The sequence below is a fragment of the Gossypium hirsutum genome, chromosome A12, assembly GCF_007990345.1.
Source record: "Gossypium hirsutum isolate 1008001.06 chromosome A12, Gossypium_hirsutum_v2.1, whole genome shotgun sequence".
NCBI classification, from domain to species: domain Eukaryota; kingdom Viridiplantae; phylum Streptophyta; class Magnoliopsida; order Malvales; family Malvaceae; genus Gossypium; species Gossypium hirsutum.
Window position 1 is genome coordinate 26968930 of NC_053435.1, and position 17073 is coordinate 26986002.

General features: G+C 34.2%; 1 protein-coding gene and 1 non-coding gene across 2 annotated transcripts; one reads left to right on the forward strand and one right to left on the reverse strand.

Moving 5' to 3' along the window:
- The first annotated feature begins 509 nt into the window (after positions 1-509).
- Positions 510-616, forward strand: LOC121211537 (small nucleolar RNA R71). The gene has a single exon (XR_005906761.1). It is a non-coding gene; the product is annotated as a small nucleolar RNA R71 (small nucleolar RNA).
- A 12514-nt stretch (positions 617-13130) lies between these two features.
- Positions 13131-16431, reverse strand: LOC107925476 (farnesylcysteine lyase). Its single transcript, XM_016856189.2, has 5 exons — positions 15649-16431; positions 15179-15352; positions 14283-14642; positions 14005-14180; positions 13131-13545 (listed from the first exon to the last, which is right to left on the reverse strand). The coding sequence occupies exons 1-5, from the start codon at positions 16186-16188 to the stop codon at positions 13278-13280; spliced, it is 1518 nt and encodes a 505-aa protein (XP_016711678.1). The 5' UTR covers positions 16189-16431; the 3' UTR covers positions 13131-13277.
- Positions 16432-17073: the final 642 nt, after the last annotated feature.

The following is a 17073-nucleotide window of genomic DNA, read 5'->3' on the forward strand; positions in this document are numbered from 1 at the left end:
GCTGTTGAAAACCATGAGGATTTTGTGGCTTTTGATTCCCTTGACCACCCCAGGAGAAATTTGGGTGGTTCCTCCAATCTGTATTATAAGTATTATTGTATGGGTTATTTTGAGATCTAAAGTTATTGTTACCCATATAGTTAACTTGTTCCTCTTCAGTTGTAGGATTGAAGGATTGATATTCTGTATGCACACCTCCTCCACTTGAGTCACACCTCATTACTGGATGTACCTACGTAAAACCAAATAAACCATTAATCTTTTTATTGAGAAGTTCTACCTGATTTGACAGCATAGTAACTGAGTCGACGTTATAAACGCCGGCTGTTTTTGTTGGCTTAGTCCTCATGACTTGCCACTAATAATTATTCAGTGACATTTCTTCAATGAATTCATAAGCCTCTTCAAGTGTTTTGTTGTTGATGGTTCCTCCAGCAGCTGCGTCAATCATCTGTCTTGTCGAGGGATTCACACCATTGTAAAACGTTTGAACTTGCAGCCATAGAGGTAACCCATGGTGAAGGCACCTTTGCAATAGATCCTAGTATCTCTCCCATGCATCGTAAAGTGTTTCTAAGTCCATCTGCATAAAAGAAGAGATATCATTACGTAACTTAGCCATTTTAGCCAGCAAAAAATATTTTAGTAGAAATTTTTCAGTCATTTGTTCCAAAGTAGTGATAGACCCTCATGGTAATGAGTTTAACCACTGTTTAGCTTTGTTTCTCATTGAAAAAGGGAATAACTGAAGGCGAATGGCATCATCAGAAATGCCATTAATTTTGAAAATGTCGCAAAATTCCAGAAAATTTGCCAAGTGAGTGTTGGGATCCTCATCTTGCAAACCATCAAACTGAACAAACTGCTGCCTCATCTAAATTGTGTTAGGTTTTAGTTCGAAATTATTTGCAGCAATAGCAGGTCTAACTATACTTCACTCAGTTCCTGTTAAAGAAGGTTTAGCATAGTCATACATAGTGCGTGGAGCAAGATTTTGATTAACCGCAATTGCAGGAGGTAGCTGATTGCTTGGTTTTCAGCCATCTCTTCAATTGGGGGTTGAGTATCATCTTCTTGCTCGTTCTCTGTGTATCTTAAGCTTCGCTTTATTTCTCTTTAGTTTCTATGAACTGTGCGATCGATTTCTTCGTCAAATAGTAATGGTCCCGATGGGTTTCTTCTAGTCATAAACTATGAAAACCTGCCAAGAGAAGGAAAAGGGAAGTTAATAAATAATAATAAAATTAAATTAAATTGAAAGAAAAATAAATGGATAAAGTAATAAAAATTGAGTGTTCCTAATATTTCAGCTCCCCGGCAATGGCGCCAAAAACTTGATCGCGAGGTTTCGTGATAGGTTTTAAATATTTATAATTACTCATTCTTGAACTAACTATTATCGCGATGTAGGCAAGTGTACCTATCGAACAGTAGTATAGTTTTAGCAAAACCGGATTGTCGAACCCAAAGGAACTTAAAGTACTAATAATGATTGTCTTTTTATTATCTAGCCTAAGAATAAAGAGGTTTTATTTTAATTAACTAATTATCTAAACTAAGAACTCACAGAGAAAAGAATTGGGGAATTGCTTTTGGTAAAATCGATTGAATGAAGACAATACCTAAGGAAAAATCCACCTAGACTTTACTTGTTATTCTGTCTCTGAATCGGACGATTTATTCATTCAACTTGTTCCGTAAAGATCCCTAAGTTATGTTATTATACCTATTCAAGACTAATAATGTCTAATCCCTAGATTGAATAACCGAGACTTTTCTCTAATTAACACTCTAGGGTTACATTAACTCGATCTATGGATCCCCTTATTAGGTTTCACCCTAATTCGGCAAAATCTTGTTACCCTATTTCTAGGCACGTAACCAGCTCCTCTTAATTATGACTAAAGTACTCTTAGACAGGGTCTATTCCTCCTGTGAACAAGGGCATGTCTTGAATCAGTATCCTGGGATACCAACACAAAAGTTAAGAACACATAATTAAGAACAAGTTAAATATTTATCAGACGATTTAGAAAATAATAACAAGATTCGTCTTAGGTTTCATTCCCCTTAGGTATTTAGGGGTTTTAGTTCATAACTAAATAAGAAAACATCTCAGAAGAATAAAGAATACAAAATATAAAGAAAACCCAAAACTCCTGAAGGGAAATTGAGAAGAGATCTTCAGTATTGATGATGAATCCGACTTCTGAGATGGATCAATCAGCTTCCTTGGAGTAATTTCTTACCCCCTCTTATCCGTCTCCCTTTTTCTCCTCTTCTAGGGTGTATTTATAGGCTTTGGAATACCTAGAAGCCCTCAAAAGTGGCCTTTTCCGAATTGGACATCACTTGGGCTCGACAGGGACGCACCCGTGTGACACGCCCGTGTGCGATTACTTTAGGCTGTGTTCGAGCCTATTAGAATGGCACGGGCGTGTGCTATACCTATGTGAGTCGTGCTCCAATTCTGCCAGATTGACACGACCGTGTGGTCTGCCCATGTGAGGAGGTCCAGGCCGTGTTGATTTCGTACTTTGGCCCATTTTCTCCATTTTTGGCCCGTTTCTCGTTCCTTTTGCTCTCCTATGCTCTCCTAAGTATAAAACATGAAATTAAAGCATTAGAAGCATCGAATTCACCAACTCTAATGAGAAATTATCCATAAATGCATTAAACATGGGGTAAAAATATGTATAATTCACGGTTTATCAGTAATCTAACACATACCTTTCATTCTTTATCATCAAACTTCATAAAACTCACATTATCAACAATGGCACATCTAAAAATCATAATCAAATTCAGAAATTGAGGCTTGGGCTTGAAAGATTACTAAGCAACTCAAAAACTGAGTCAAAACCATAGTTAATCAAGTAATCAAAGTACCGAACCCTAGCAAGCTTATTTTCCTTTCTTTTTCTTTGTATTTTTGGCAAGGATGAGTGAAAATAAAGCTTGAATTTGATTATGTTTTATTATAAACATTATAATAGCCACTTTACCAATTTAACCTTATTATAATAAACATTTACACTTATAATGGATGTCCAACAATGTCATTTAATATCTTAAAGGTCTAATAACATAATAAGGACCTCACATCGGCACTTTAGTAAATAGAACACATCTTTTGCATTTTCTACGATACGGTCCTTTTATCGAATTAAGCAGACAAACAATCAAAATTCACATGAAATTTTCACAGATATAAATTCACATATTATAAGTACGAAAAATAATATTAAAATATTTTTTGACTCGGATTTGTGGTCCCAAAACCACTATTCTGACTAGGGTCTAAGCCGGGATATTACATTAATTTGAGAAGTTATCAAAGTAACAAAGTTTTGTCATGGATAAATATGCTGAAAATTTAAAATTTATGGTAGAAAATGAAAGGTTGTTGATAAATAAAAAAAACTTTTACAAAGAGAATTTTTATGAAATCATGATTTAGGGACTAAATTAAAAAGTGGTTAAACCCATGGAAAAATTTTGAATTTTATGAAATACAAGTGCTGCAAATGTTATATGAAAATTTTGGTTAGGCTTGGAGTAAGGATTAAATTGCATGAATTTCATTTTTCGAGCCTAAGGACGAAATTGAAATTTATGAAAAATTTAGGGACAAAATGGTAATTTTTCCTAGAGTGTAAATTGAATTAAATTGAATATGAAATGTGATATATTGATCATTAAATTCATTTATATAGATCCGGATAACTCAAATTCGAAGCTAGATCGAGGAAAAGAAAAAGTTTTGGATTAGTAGATTTTCATACACAAACAAGTGTCAAGGTAAGTTCGTGGAACTAAATTTTGTTCATTTTCATACTTGAATTGAATCTGGTATGTGATTTTATGGATTATATAAATGTTATAAATAAATGAAATAATCGCATATTCAATCAAGTTTAGAAAATGTTAAGTTCTATTTGAATTATGAATTTCGATGGATAAATATGATTTCCCATATTGAATATGGTCCTGCATATGTTGCGGACAGAATATAGCTCGGATGAGTAATCCTGTTAAAGCCCTCTCAAGCATTCTGTTAAATAGTTCTTGCGAGCATCCTGATTGGTAGTGATTATGCATGCGTTGCACACTACCGCAACTCTGTGTAAGCGTCCTGTTACATGATTCAACCGGTTGTGATCTAGCATATAATGCGGACACAAACGCAGCTCTACGTGAGCATCTTGATATAGGCTCTTATGAGCTTCCTGATATGGCTCGCTTGAACTCCCTGTTACCTTATCTAGTGCTCCCTGATATTAACTCTTTGAAGTTATCTACTAAGCTCTATGAGCTCCCTGAATAAAACTCTTATGAGTTTCCTGTTTAGCCCATATAAGCGTCATGTTACATGGCTCAATTGAGTATCCTGATATGTGGCTCGAGAGTGTGCTTCATGATTAAGTGCCCTAAAGGGTACCCCTAATTATGAATTGACAGTTTACTATTCTGTACACCTTATGTGTACTACCTGAGTATCCATCGATATTTCAATAATTCAACGGAAAAAACTTCTGACATGAGAAATTATAAGATTAAAAGAGATATATCTCGAATGTTTCTAAAATAATTGAAAGTTTGTAACATGATGAGCTCATCCATGCTTACTTGATGTACATGTGAATTATGTGACTGACTTGCTTATTTGAGTGTATGTGATTAGGCACATTTGCTAATTTGTTGGAAAGCATGATCTTGTTATACTTATTTAAATGAATATGATTGGTAAGTTTACTTCCCATTATACAAACTTACTAAGCAATAAATGCTTACTAGGTTTTATTCTCTCTATTTTATAGTGCTCAGAAACTCGCAAAGGTTGGAGATTGGTCGGAGTATTATCACACTATCTACCAGCTTATTTTGGTAAAAATAGTAAACTTATTTTGGTATAATGGCATGTATAGGTTAACTTGGCCTATGTTGGCATGTAAATAGTTTTGTAACTTAGCCATTGGAATGGCAAAAAATGGATTGTTTTGGTATGTTATTATAAGTTCATATATCATGTTTAGCTTATATGTATGTGGTTTGGTTTAATTGTATTAGGGTAAAATATAAATCATCACAAGAAGGTAAGTTTGATCATATGAATATGTGATACTATTTCATACATGTTAATGATGTTTGCTTGATTTATATGACTTGAAATGGTTGGCAAATATATACAGATGTTGTTGTAGGTTGAAAGTTAAATTTTTGGTGAGAAATAAAGTTAACAAATGGTTTTATTTTTCCCACACAGGTAGACACACGGGCATATGCCTTGACCGTGTGTGACACACAGCTTGGCACATGGGCATGTGGTTTGGTCGTGTGTCCCTTGCATCTTAAAATTGAGAAAAAGAATTCTCAGAATTGGGCACATGGGTAGAGACACGGGTGTGTGTGTCAACCGTGTGTGTTACATGGCCTAGAACATAGGCGTGTTTCTTGGTCGTGTGAAACCTGCACCTAATTTGTAGAAATTAAATTGACCACACGGCTTGGCACACAGGATTATGGCAAGCCGTGTGGCACAAGTCAGAGAGTTACACAGGTAAGGACACGGGCTGGGACACAGTCGTGCTCCTCACATCGAATACCCACACGGCCTGAGACATGGGCATATCACTTAGCCATGTGAGCCACACAGCCTACTCACACGGGCATGTGACCCCTGTATATAAGAAAAGTTTTGAAATTTTGCAAAAAAAAAAATTGAGCTCCCGAATTAGTTTTGACTTGATTCAAATGTTTAAATTGGGCCTCGAGGGTCTATTCTGTAACAGTTCGATTTTAGGCCTAGTCAGAATAGTGGTTTCGGGGCCACAACTCCAACGAGAAAAAATTTATTTTTATTATATATTTATGTTCTACAATTTCACAGAATGATTTCATGAAAATTACGTTCGAAAATTTTGACGTTTGGGCACTCAATTTAGTTAAAAGGACTAAATTGTAAAAATTGTAAAAGTTGAGTTCTACATGTTAGAGGTGTCCAATTGTTATGAAATTTTAAATTGGAGGTACTTAAATGATAATTAGACCATTGGTTAATTTTTTGGACAAAAATGGACATGAAATAGGTGAAATAAAATATTTTTAAGTTAGGGGCATTTTGGTCATTTAGAAATAAATGATTAAATAAACAAAATAAAAGCCAAAATTTTGTCATCTTCAACCCCTTGGCTGAAATTTTGAAGACCACCATGGCTAGGGTTTTATTCAAGCTTTCCAAGCTCTATAGTAAGTCCGTTCTTGCCCCGTTTTTAAGGATTTTTACGTTTTTAAAATCCTTGTAACAAGATCTACCTATTTCTACCATTTATTTGAGTTATGATGAAGGTTTAGGGTTTGAAGCATGTTATAAATTTTTTCATTTTGATGTTTAATGGTAGATTATGCATGTTTATGGTTGGAGAAACAACTTTTGCTAAGTGATTTCGGTGAAAATGCTTAAAAGGACTAAATTGTAAAAGTTATAAAATATGTAGTAAAAGTGAGTTCTAGTGGAAATTGTGGGCTCTTATAGTTATGAAAATGATTCGACTAGGCTTGCATGTTAAATAAATAGAATGAAAATCATTTTACGAGCCTAGGGGAAAAAGTGTAAATATGACAAAGTTTAGGGGCAAAAATGTAATTTTTCCATAGTATAATTTTTAAATCACATTGACTAATGTGACTAATAAATAGACTAAATATGATATTATAGATCAAAGAAAACGAGGTTCGGACCTAGAACAGGAGAAAAACGAGAAATTGATGTTAGGTCCCTTTTTGCAATCTTGGTGTCGAGGTAAGTTCATTTGCAAATAATGCAACATGTACCATACTTTAAATGCTTTAATATTGCATGTATGATAAGTACTTACATATTTGATATGTTGTTGTATCATGTGTTTCATGAATTATACTTTGATTATCTTATGAATATGTGATTGGTGCTATGAGCATTGAAATTGACATTACGAGCAAGTTCGATAGAAATATGGTATCGAAGAATCCCGTTTGAACCTTAGGAATATTTTAGGATAAAAGTGACATGTCACTAGAAACCATGTGATCTGAACTCATTGAGTTGTGGTCTGAGTTCTTGATATATGTGACATCTAAACTCATTGAGTTGTGGTCTGAGTTCATGATGTATGTGGCACATGTTTTGGCATCCCAGTACTGGTCTCGTATATTCTACCGGTGGCTGGGTAGTCCAGCATATGTTGTAGATACCCAATAGCCTATGTGAGCAGACTCGTAAGTAGCTCCAAAATGAGCAACAAGTGATATGTGATATGAGGTAGCATTGGCTACATATGAGGCACTTAGGTGCAAGATTCCATTGTATCCGATAGTATTTCAAGTGTTCAACAAGTAGTTCGAATAGAAGTTCAATGGTAATCTTGATGAATACATCAAAGACGAGAAAGTAAGTTATTATGTGCAAGTGGCACAAGTATGTACATCGAACTCATGAGAATGACATGAGATATGACGAACTTGTGGTAATAATATATATATAAAGAATAAGTTTAAGTGATTTGATAATAAAGTGCAAGTTTATGTTCATTAAGTTAAATGTATGATTAATGCTTGTTTAAATTGCATTATATTTGCATGTGAACATACTAAACTATGAAGCTTACCCCCTTCCTTTCCCACCTCTTATAGGTTTATTCAACTAGCTCGGGTTAGAGATCATCGGAGATTTTATCACACTAGCAAGCTATCATTTGGGGTATAAGTGAATGTAAGTATGTTAAGTCTATGGCACGTATAGGGACTTAGTCATTTTGTGTATGTGTTATGATATGGCCAAATGTATTGGCTTGTAATGAATAAGGATTTGACTAGGTATGTAGCCATATAAATTGGCTTATATTGGCTAATGGGTTGCAAGTATATTAATTACTCATATGCCTATGCCAATGTCATTGTGTGGTGTGGTTTATAATGGTATGTTAATGAAATTTAGTACAAGGGAATCATGAAGGAGTAAAATTAGCATTAAAACAGTTTTGGATAGCAGCAATAGTAGTATAACTTTGAAAAATCAACAAAAATTGTGAAAATCAAATTAGAATTGAATTAAATATGAAATTAAAGCCTATTGAGTCTAGTTTTACATAGAAGAAACGATGTAATCAAAACAATTTCATTTTATAAGATATTTGAATTTTTATGAGACAAGGTTAGAATGATTTCGGGTTCCCCTATTCTGAATTTGGAAAATCATTAAAAATTGTATAAAAATATTTTGGGGTTAAAATTTATATTTTTAAATTTTTAATGAGTCTATTTTTAATAGAAATAAACAGGAACATCATCCAAATCCCGTACTAAAAGATAATTAATTTTTAGTGAAGAAAGATCAAAAATGTCAAATAGCAAAACAGGGATGAATTTGAAGAACTAACCATACTTATTGGCTAAACCATAAATTCTGGAAATTTTATGGCAGGGAGATATTTGAGTCTAGTTTTGGAAAAATCAAGCAGATCTTAATTTAGAGTTTTGTATCTCAAGATATAATAATTTATTGACTATGACCTAAGTGGACAGTTTCGTTATGAACAGTAAATAATTGTTTTGATATGTTTAAGCCTTGATTATGGTTGTGTTGGTAGCTTAATTGTGCCATGTTAAGTGCCATTGAAATTATGTATGTGAGTGTGCAAATGGGGGTGGAAAATGTCTTGGTAAATAGCCATTTTCTTGGCCACACGGGCAAAGACACGGCCGTGTATCTCAGCCATGTGAAGGACACGGCCCCGTGACACGGGCGTGTGACTTGGCCGTGTGACCTCAAATTGTGCATGACGTCATAAACAGAGAGTTACACAAGCTGAGGACATGGGCATGTCCCAAGCCACACAGGCGTGTGTATGACCACACGGCCTACCCACACGGGCGTGTGACTCTTCAAAGTATGAAAATTTTCTAATTGTAGTAAAAGTTCTAAAACTTTTCGGTTTAGTCCCGAACCACCCCCAATGTATGTTTTGGGCCTCGTAAGCTCGTAATAGGGACGATATGCATCTGCATGAATGGTTTTAAGTTGATGAAATTTTATGGCCTGGTTTTGTATGATTGGTTATGTTTAAGTCCGATAATGCCTCATACCCTGTCCCGACATCGGATACGGGTAAGGGGTGTTACACATTCAAGGGACGATATGATTAGTTTCAGATATAAATAATAAATAATAAATGACATAATTATTTGTAATTGCTTTGTAAACTCCGATAATGCTCCGTAACCCTGTTATGATGATGGATACGAGTCAAGGGTGTTACAGGTGAGCCAACGTGAAGACTGATGCCGATCCACTCCTGAAGAGGAAATCTAAGTGCAGAACAAGGGGAAATGGAGAGATCCAGTCGAGTAGCCTAGAAATAGTATTCTCTATTTGATTCTTTCTTATTTCATTGAAAACGCTGGTGATTACTCTATGTTTTCTACTGTATAGAAGTACAATGAATGCTTTGTTAAATGTTATCTTATTGAATCTTGTTTTTTTTCTTTAATCTTGGGGTTTGAATGTTCTAAACACAAAAGTGTTATTGCAATCATTAACACTGGAACGTGTAGTGACAGTCCGAGCTAATAAGCATTAGCGAAAGTTGAGTAAGGACTAAAAGAATTTAGTCCACTTGTTTTTAATAGTGCCATATTGCCATCATTGGAAGGTGAGGTTAACGTGCATGGTTAAGTCCTAGATTAAATAAAAGAGTGATGTTTGGTAAGATATACATTAATTTTTATTACGTCGACAATCACCTATCTTTATACCTTGTGAGTACTTAGTATACTACTAAAGATTCAAGTTGGGGATCCCAGTTTATCATTACCATATTTTATTTCATTATTTTTAGGATATTGCTCTGACAATTACCCACACAATTTAATTCAATTTCTTTTAGCTATTGCATCGACATTAATAGACAAAGAACTACCATCCCTATGGATCGATATCTGACAGACTCATATTTGTCTACTATACTTGAACAGTTTTACAACCTAGCTCTGATACCACTGAATGTAACACTTTAAACCCGACCTAGACATTATGGAAAAATCTAGAGAGTTACAATAACCTTTTCTGAAAATGTCGTTTTAGAGTTACTTAGAAACCAAACAGTTCAAAGTTATTAAAATAAATATAAGTAAAACATGTAAATCCAATCTCTAAAACAACAATATGAAGAATTTGTAACAATATAAGTCTAGATAAACTAGTAAAATAACCAAGCAGAAAGTGACCGAGCTCCAGCTACGTCCACCTGACTAAGTTTGAGGGTTACCTGACATCCAAACATACAGATCAAGTGAGTTTACAACTCAATGTGTAACATACATAAACAATTAAGTGAAACAATATTAAACATAGTTTCTATCAACTTTCAAGATCAGAAATAGAAAAAAAAACAGGTAGGGATGCAGAGCATATCAGGTTGAGCCTTAACCCCCATCCGCTACACACAATCTTCGTCTATTCCTACACACCATATAGGGTATCAAGTACACTTTCATCCCTACACACTGCATGGTGACTGTATGTCACGTTTCAGAATAATTTGAAACTAGCTACCAGATCAGAGTGCGATAATTCCCAGAATCAGATATATATATGTATATATGTGTGTGTGTGTGTGTGTGTGTGTGTGTGTGTGTGTGTGGCTTAGCCACCAAAATCGATAGATAATTAAATTGCATACACTTCCTCCTTTAAACAACTCATCCCAATGCAAATGCAGAGCTAACAGATATTAGAGTCATATATGTAGTGATACAGATTCAGAACATATCTATTTAACAGATATCGCATCTACTTAACAGATATCACATCAAATATATGTACAAATAACATATTATACAATATTATATCATCAGATATTAAGTTTTATACCTTATTTCAGATCATACGGGCCCTATGGAAGGCCTACTTTAGACTCGAACGATGTTTACAGTCCTAGGAAAAATTTTAGAATTTTGGCCCACACGCCTGTATGGGTTCACACGGCCTACATGGTTGGCCCATGTGGCTCACAGGGCATGGCACATAGTAGTGTGGCTAATATCAATGCCTCACACAGACTGTCACACGACCTGACACATGCCCGTGTAACTCAAGTCAAAGAGTCACACAGTCTAAACACACACCCGTGTCATTCGTCCGTGTGACTCAAAATCAAAACAATCTCTAACACGGTCTAAGCATACAACTGTGTCACACGCTCGTGTGACCCAATTAATGTCTTAAGCAGCCTACCACATGGCCTGGTACACAGTTGTGTGGCTCACACAGCCATGTGGCATCGATAGCCATGGATTCCAGCTTTCGTCATTCGCAAAATTCTTGAGTTTTCGTTACACACTTGATACGAGTTTGACATAAAAGCAATAAAAATGATCCCGAAACCTAAAAACATCATTACACTGACCAATTAGGAAAATTAATCGAACACCTTCATTGACCTAATAATCAAAACCAAAACTATGTCGAAACACTTCAACTCAAATACTCGAAATGAAAACTAATGCTTACCCTTACACGAAAACAACAACACAAGACTTAAACACTGCAGGATCTTGATTTGCAGCCTTTTGCCTAAGAAAGAGAACCAATTGAACACTTAAACAAAGAAATTGAACGAAATAATAGAAAAACTTAGTTTTGACAAATAACGAGCAAAAACGAACATTATCAAAAATTCACATAAGAACTTACGCTATTAACCCTTCAATCTCACAAAAACAACAAATTTCCTTGTCAAATCAGCAACAAGATCAATATAGGAAGAAAAGTAAAATACCAAAAAAGAAAAAAAAAACTATGAAAAGGAAGAAGAAAGGAAGAAAAAAATGTGAAAGGAAATTTAATTATCTTAAAATAGACTAGTTTTTATAAAAATAGCATAAAATATTTTCTCTTAACTTTTGCAGAGACTCGACACAAGACCAAAGAGTATATAACCACTGAAACAAATTCTTAATTAAGATAAAATTTGACGAACTAAGGTTAAATTTTGGGGGCATTACATCCGCAAACTCATTACTTGATATAAATATAAGTCAAAGAATATCAAGATATAGGATATGAACATTCAAGCTTAAAGATCAAAAGAAAAACCTTCAAATATTTATTTCTTTCATTTTCTCTTGTACATATCTATTAGAAGCTTATTGTTAGATCTTTTATCATTTTCATTTTTATTTATTTAGTGAGCCAAACTTGAAAACACCTACCTTTCTAGAGGTTTATTTGTTTAATTCTTTATTTTTCCAATTGTATATTGGGAGGGTTTTGAATTGAGCCATAAAAAACTAGTGTGGTTCTAGATTAATCTTGAAAATCTTGAAGTTTTAGTTTAACCACAAAAAACTAAGGGGAAGAGGTTCTAACTTAGTCTTTGAAAAATTAGAAACTATAAAGGTTATACATTACTCTTGAAATGTATTAATTCTCATAGTAAATTGGGAAATCCTTAGTGGTAGAAAGCTATGTAGGGGGAAATAGACAATTAGGACCAAACCACTATAAATTATTTATACAAACTTGTCCTCTATTACCTTTTCGTTTTAAAAAAGTTTGTAAAAATTCTTAAAATATCAAGTAACCCTCTCTTAATATTTAAAAACCTAACATTTTAAAAATCAATACACTTACCTAGGGTTGAATAAAAATACCATGAATTTTTAACCTTTAATTTTACCTTTTCATCCAATGTCTTATTTTTTAATAAATACATTTATCACATTGAGTATTGCATAATTAAAAATACGTCGCCTTAGAAACAGGATGGGATGTCATCTCGATGAAATTTGGATTGTATTTAAAGAGTAATTTAAATTTTAAACAAGTAATCTTAATTCTAAATCAAGCTGAAGATACGGAACATTTAAGAAAACTATGCTTTTTACTCGAATTTGTTTGATGATCAAGTCTCATAAAATAAAATAATTTTTCATAAAATTTTTAAAAATAAGCCAAAATTCAGTTTTATTTTATTTTATGTCTTTTACCAGTTTTTGCGATTCAACTGACTATTAATTGATTCAAATAGTTCCCAATTAAATGTATATATACTAGAACATATGAGCCGGTCCAGATTTTACAATATATATCGGAAGGAAAAATGACAAGTCATATTTCATCACGCACAATTACCTCCAAATACCAAAGCGTTGGAAGCACTGGTTTGTCGTTTGTATATTCTACGATTTCACATTATTGAGACACCAAATTTACACACCAATATTACATTCGCCGTAAGTTACAGGTCGAAGTGTGATACGTCTGCATCGGGACTAAAGCTCTGCAAGTTTGATGACTGCAGGGATGCTTCACCAAAATATCTTGACAATATGAGCCTTGCTACATTCTCAGCTGCAACCGCACCCGTCTCCATGGTGCTGGCCGCATTCTCGAATGCGTTTACATAATACAAATGTTGACCATCCAAAATGAATGGTGCAAACAGTTCCGGAGCTTTATAATGCGGATAGGCTCCCCAGTTTATTCTGTTTGTCTGCAGCCTTGCACTAATAATACCAGCAGCAAATAAAAGTCATCAGCAACTAATAACGTAAAGCCCTGTAATCGATCTTTAAAGTTAAAGAACAAGGTCTTGTCATCAGACAAGGTAGAGTATAACTCCTAAAACATTCAATTTTTATGAGTCCAATTTGGAGACAGGAACTGGGGGCAACAGTGTCAAATAACGGATTGTTTCCCTCATGCAAGAGAAACCTGCACGGCTATGATATCGATATCCGTGGTGTAATTATGGTCCAAATTTTCATAAAGTATCTAAAAAGCAGTCCTTTATAGTTTCTGCAATACCACTAACAGGAAGAGCAAGCCATAAAATAGAGAATAGCCCAAGCCAATAGTTATGCTGCAAAAAGAAGTCTAGGCACAATAGTTTAAAGGACAATATGAACTTTTTTTCCAAGCCCTTATGCATAGGTAAAAAGTTAAAAATTAATTAAAAATGTTACCTAAAAATGCTATCCAGTAATGCATCTGACATTGGTTCTCGAGAAAATATTTTGTAAATTATATCATTTTCATCATGTTGCTTGAGAACTGAAATGCATGTGAATGGAAGGTCAGGATCCTCTAATGTGCCAACCAGTTCTGGAACCTCAGCAACAGTGCGCAGACCAAAATAGGCCTTGCCAAGAGAAACGAAAACAGCAGGTTGAAAGAATTAGATATCAAACATTTAGTAAAGAGATTCACTAGAAAAGCCATTAGCAACTCCCAGAGTACTTACTGGATTCAAGAGGCCTCTCACAAAGGTTGCATGTGTATGCTGCAATTTCCTCTCACGAATTGAAACAGCAGGTGAAAATTGGATGTTTACTTCATCAAGGGGTGTAGCAACCACTGCAACTTCACATGAATAACTGTTTCCTTTTGTGGAGTTAAGTTCATAATATTCTCCAAGATAAGAGATGGATTCTATTTCTTCATTAAGGTGCAAAAAAACATCAGAACTATTAATTAGTCCAGAAGCCATCTGCCAGTTCCCTCCATCAACGGCCCATAATCCTCCCCCAGATCCTGCCAATGAAACTGCTCCAGCAAGTCCACTAATATACACACTTTGTCCATAATTGATTCTTGTTATGACCTTCACAATGCAACATAATAATGGCTTGTTAGCCACTCCAGAAGTAGAACCTTAACTAGAATTAGAAGTCCATTTTCCAAAGACACTGGAAAAGGCCTCCCTTGTAATGGATCAAACTAAAGGAACTCTAATTTACAGAATAAGTTAAATTTTGTAGGGGAATGAATATAATGAACTCCCTCCAACTAAAAACAACAGTTTGCATATGTCTTGTTTCTATCTTTAGGCAAATTTCATGCAAAGAAATTTTAAAGCAATGACTTTAACATACTAAACTAAGCCATTCCAATAAGTGAGGCAGCTGCCAAGGGTTCATACTATATGTGCTCAAGGATTCTACTAAACTAAAGTTGCACGATTTTATTTATTTCTATTACATTGAATCTAAATTGCACCAAAAACTGCAACACTAAATAACTAGGTAAAGAAACCACAACCATTAGAATTACCAACATAGCACAACAGTTTGATATAAATCTACATGTGCTTCCATTAAGCTTAAAACAATAAAGGCAAAGGTAGCTTGTAATACTTACAGTAACAAGCTCTTCTATCAATAAGGGAGACAACTTGATGCCAATGAGTTCATCTTGCAAAGTTTGAGTTGTGAGATTATATAAACCAGCCCATTTAAGCATCTCATCCACTGTTTCAAAGATGGGTCTTCTTTCAGGGCTTTCATAGTACTTCAAGAAGCTATCCACAGTACTCTGTAGTGCACAACATCATCACATTTCAGATCACTCTATAGAAAATATAATCAGGTTAGGCTTCTGGTTTCATTGCAGGTATTACTATTTACTCTCTGTTTTCTCAAAAGAGAATGCTAATATGATGCAAAACCAGAATTGTTTCGTAGTATAAAAGTACAATTAAAGATTCAGCTATCAAATAATAATGTCGAAAGATGAGAAATTTGATCTTTACACTTGAAAAATAAAAAAATTAAAAAATAAAAATGCACCTTTTTAGGTAAAAAGAAAAAGGCAATAAAAAGAACAAAAACCTCAACGAAGCTGCCCATCTTTAGAAGAGAGAAGCCATAGCGGAAAAAGATGCGAAAAGAATTAACATAGGAAACAATCTTCTGCACCAATGGAAACTTGGAATCCACTTGAAGGGTTTTGAAAACAAATTTCTTCCCATCCCAGATCCCAAGTGACATCGAATCATCATCCTCCGAGGCAGGCGGCGGTTTGACCTTCAAACCAAGAAGATTCGAGTAGTTAAGAGCGTGGTAGTTCTTGGGGTGAAGAATTGAAGCACCAGCCTCAAAAGTTTCACCGCCAATGGAGACAGTGGCCATGCGACCACCGACGACGTAGCTACGCTCGAAGATCTTGATGTTGGGAGGTCTGGGTTGGGAAGGGGAGGGATGGAAGTAGTGGCGTAGGAAGTGGGCGACGGAGGAACCGCCGATGCCGCTGCCGACGATGCAGACAGTAGGCGGAGGTAAGGCATCGGTAGATAGTGAGAAGATGAGAGGTTGTAAACGAAGGAAGAGGAGGATAAGAAAACTAAAACTAGGTTTGGGATCGGAATACATTTTTGTTCCTTCGGGTTTCAGCAGAGGAAATCTCAGTCCATTTCCACGGCGAAAATACAGGTATTTATATACTGCAAGCGTGATCAAACAGCCAAGTAGCACTATTTTATAATGGTTGACTAGGCGGGAGCTCTAAGATGAGGATATGTGGGGACAGACTGGTTTAGCAAATTACTTTAATTTCATCAACGTTACTACCCCCGGAGTAATCCAAACTTTCTCGGTCGTGTGCTTATAGATGACTTATCAAAGATTTCGCTCACATATGATAACCAATATGATAACCATTGAGTCAATTATTGCAAAAAGACACAGGATACAATTAGTTGACTGTAACGTAATAGAGTTATAATAGAATAGAGTTGCAATCAGTAATTTAACTATTTGGTTGAATAGAATAGAACTATAATAATATTTTTGTGTTTAATTGAATAGAATGATGTTGTAATAGTATTTTTTTAGGTAGATGATTATTGATATTGTTATTAAATTTTAATAGGATTATTATTAAAAATAATTTAATAAAAATAATAAATAATTTAATCATATTTTAACATAATTATTATTAAATATAATTTAATAAAATAATATATAATTTAATAAAATTCTTAATATAATTATTATTATATTAATTAAAAAATTATAATATATAATACTATAAAAATAATATATAATCTACTTTATTAATTTTAAACTGCACTACATATTTAATGTGTTAAAATATCATTAGTGAAATAAATAATTTAATTATTCTACAATAAAAAAATATTAGAAGTAATAAATAACTTAAAAATTATATTTAACATCCAAACATAATATTCATATATTAACAAAAAGTTACATAATTTCATTAGTTTATATGTCATAATCCATATCTTATAAAAT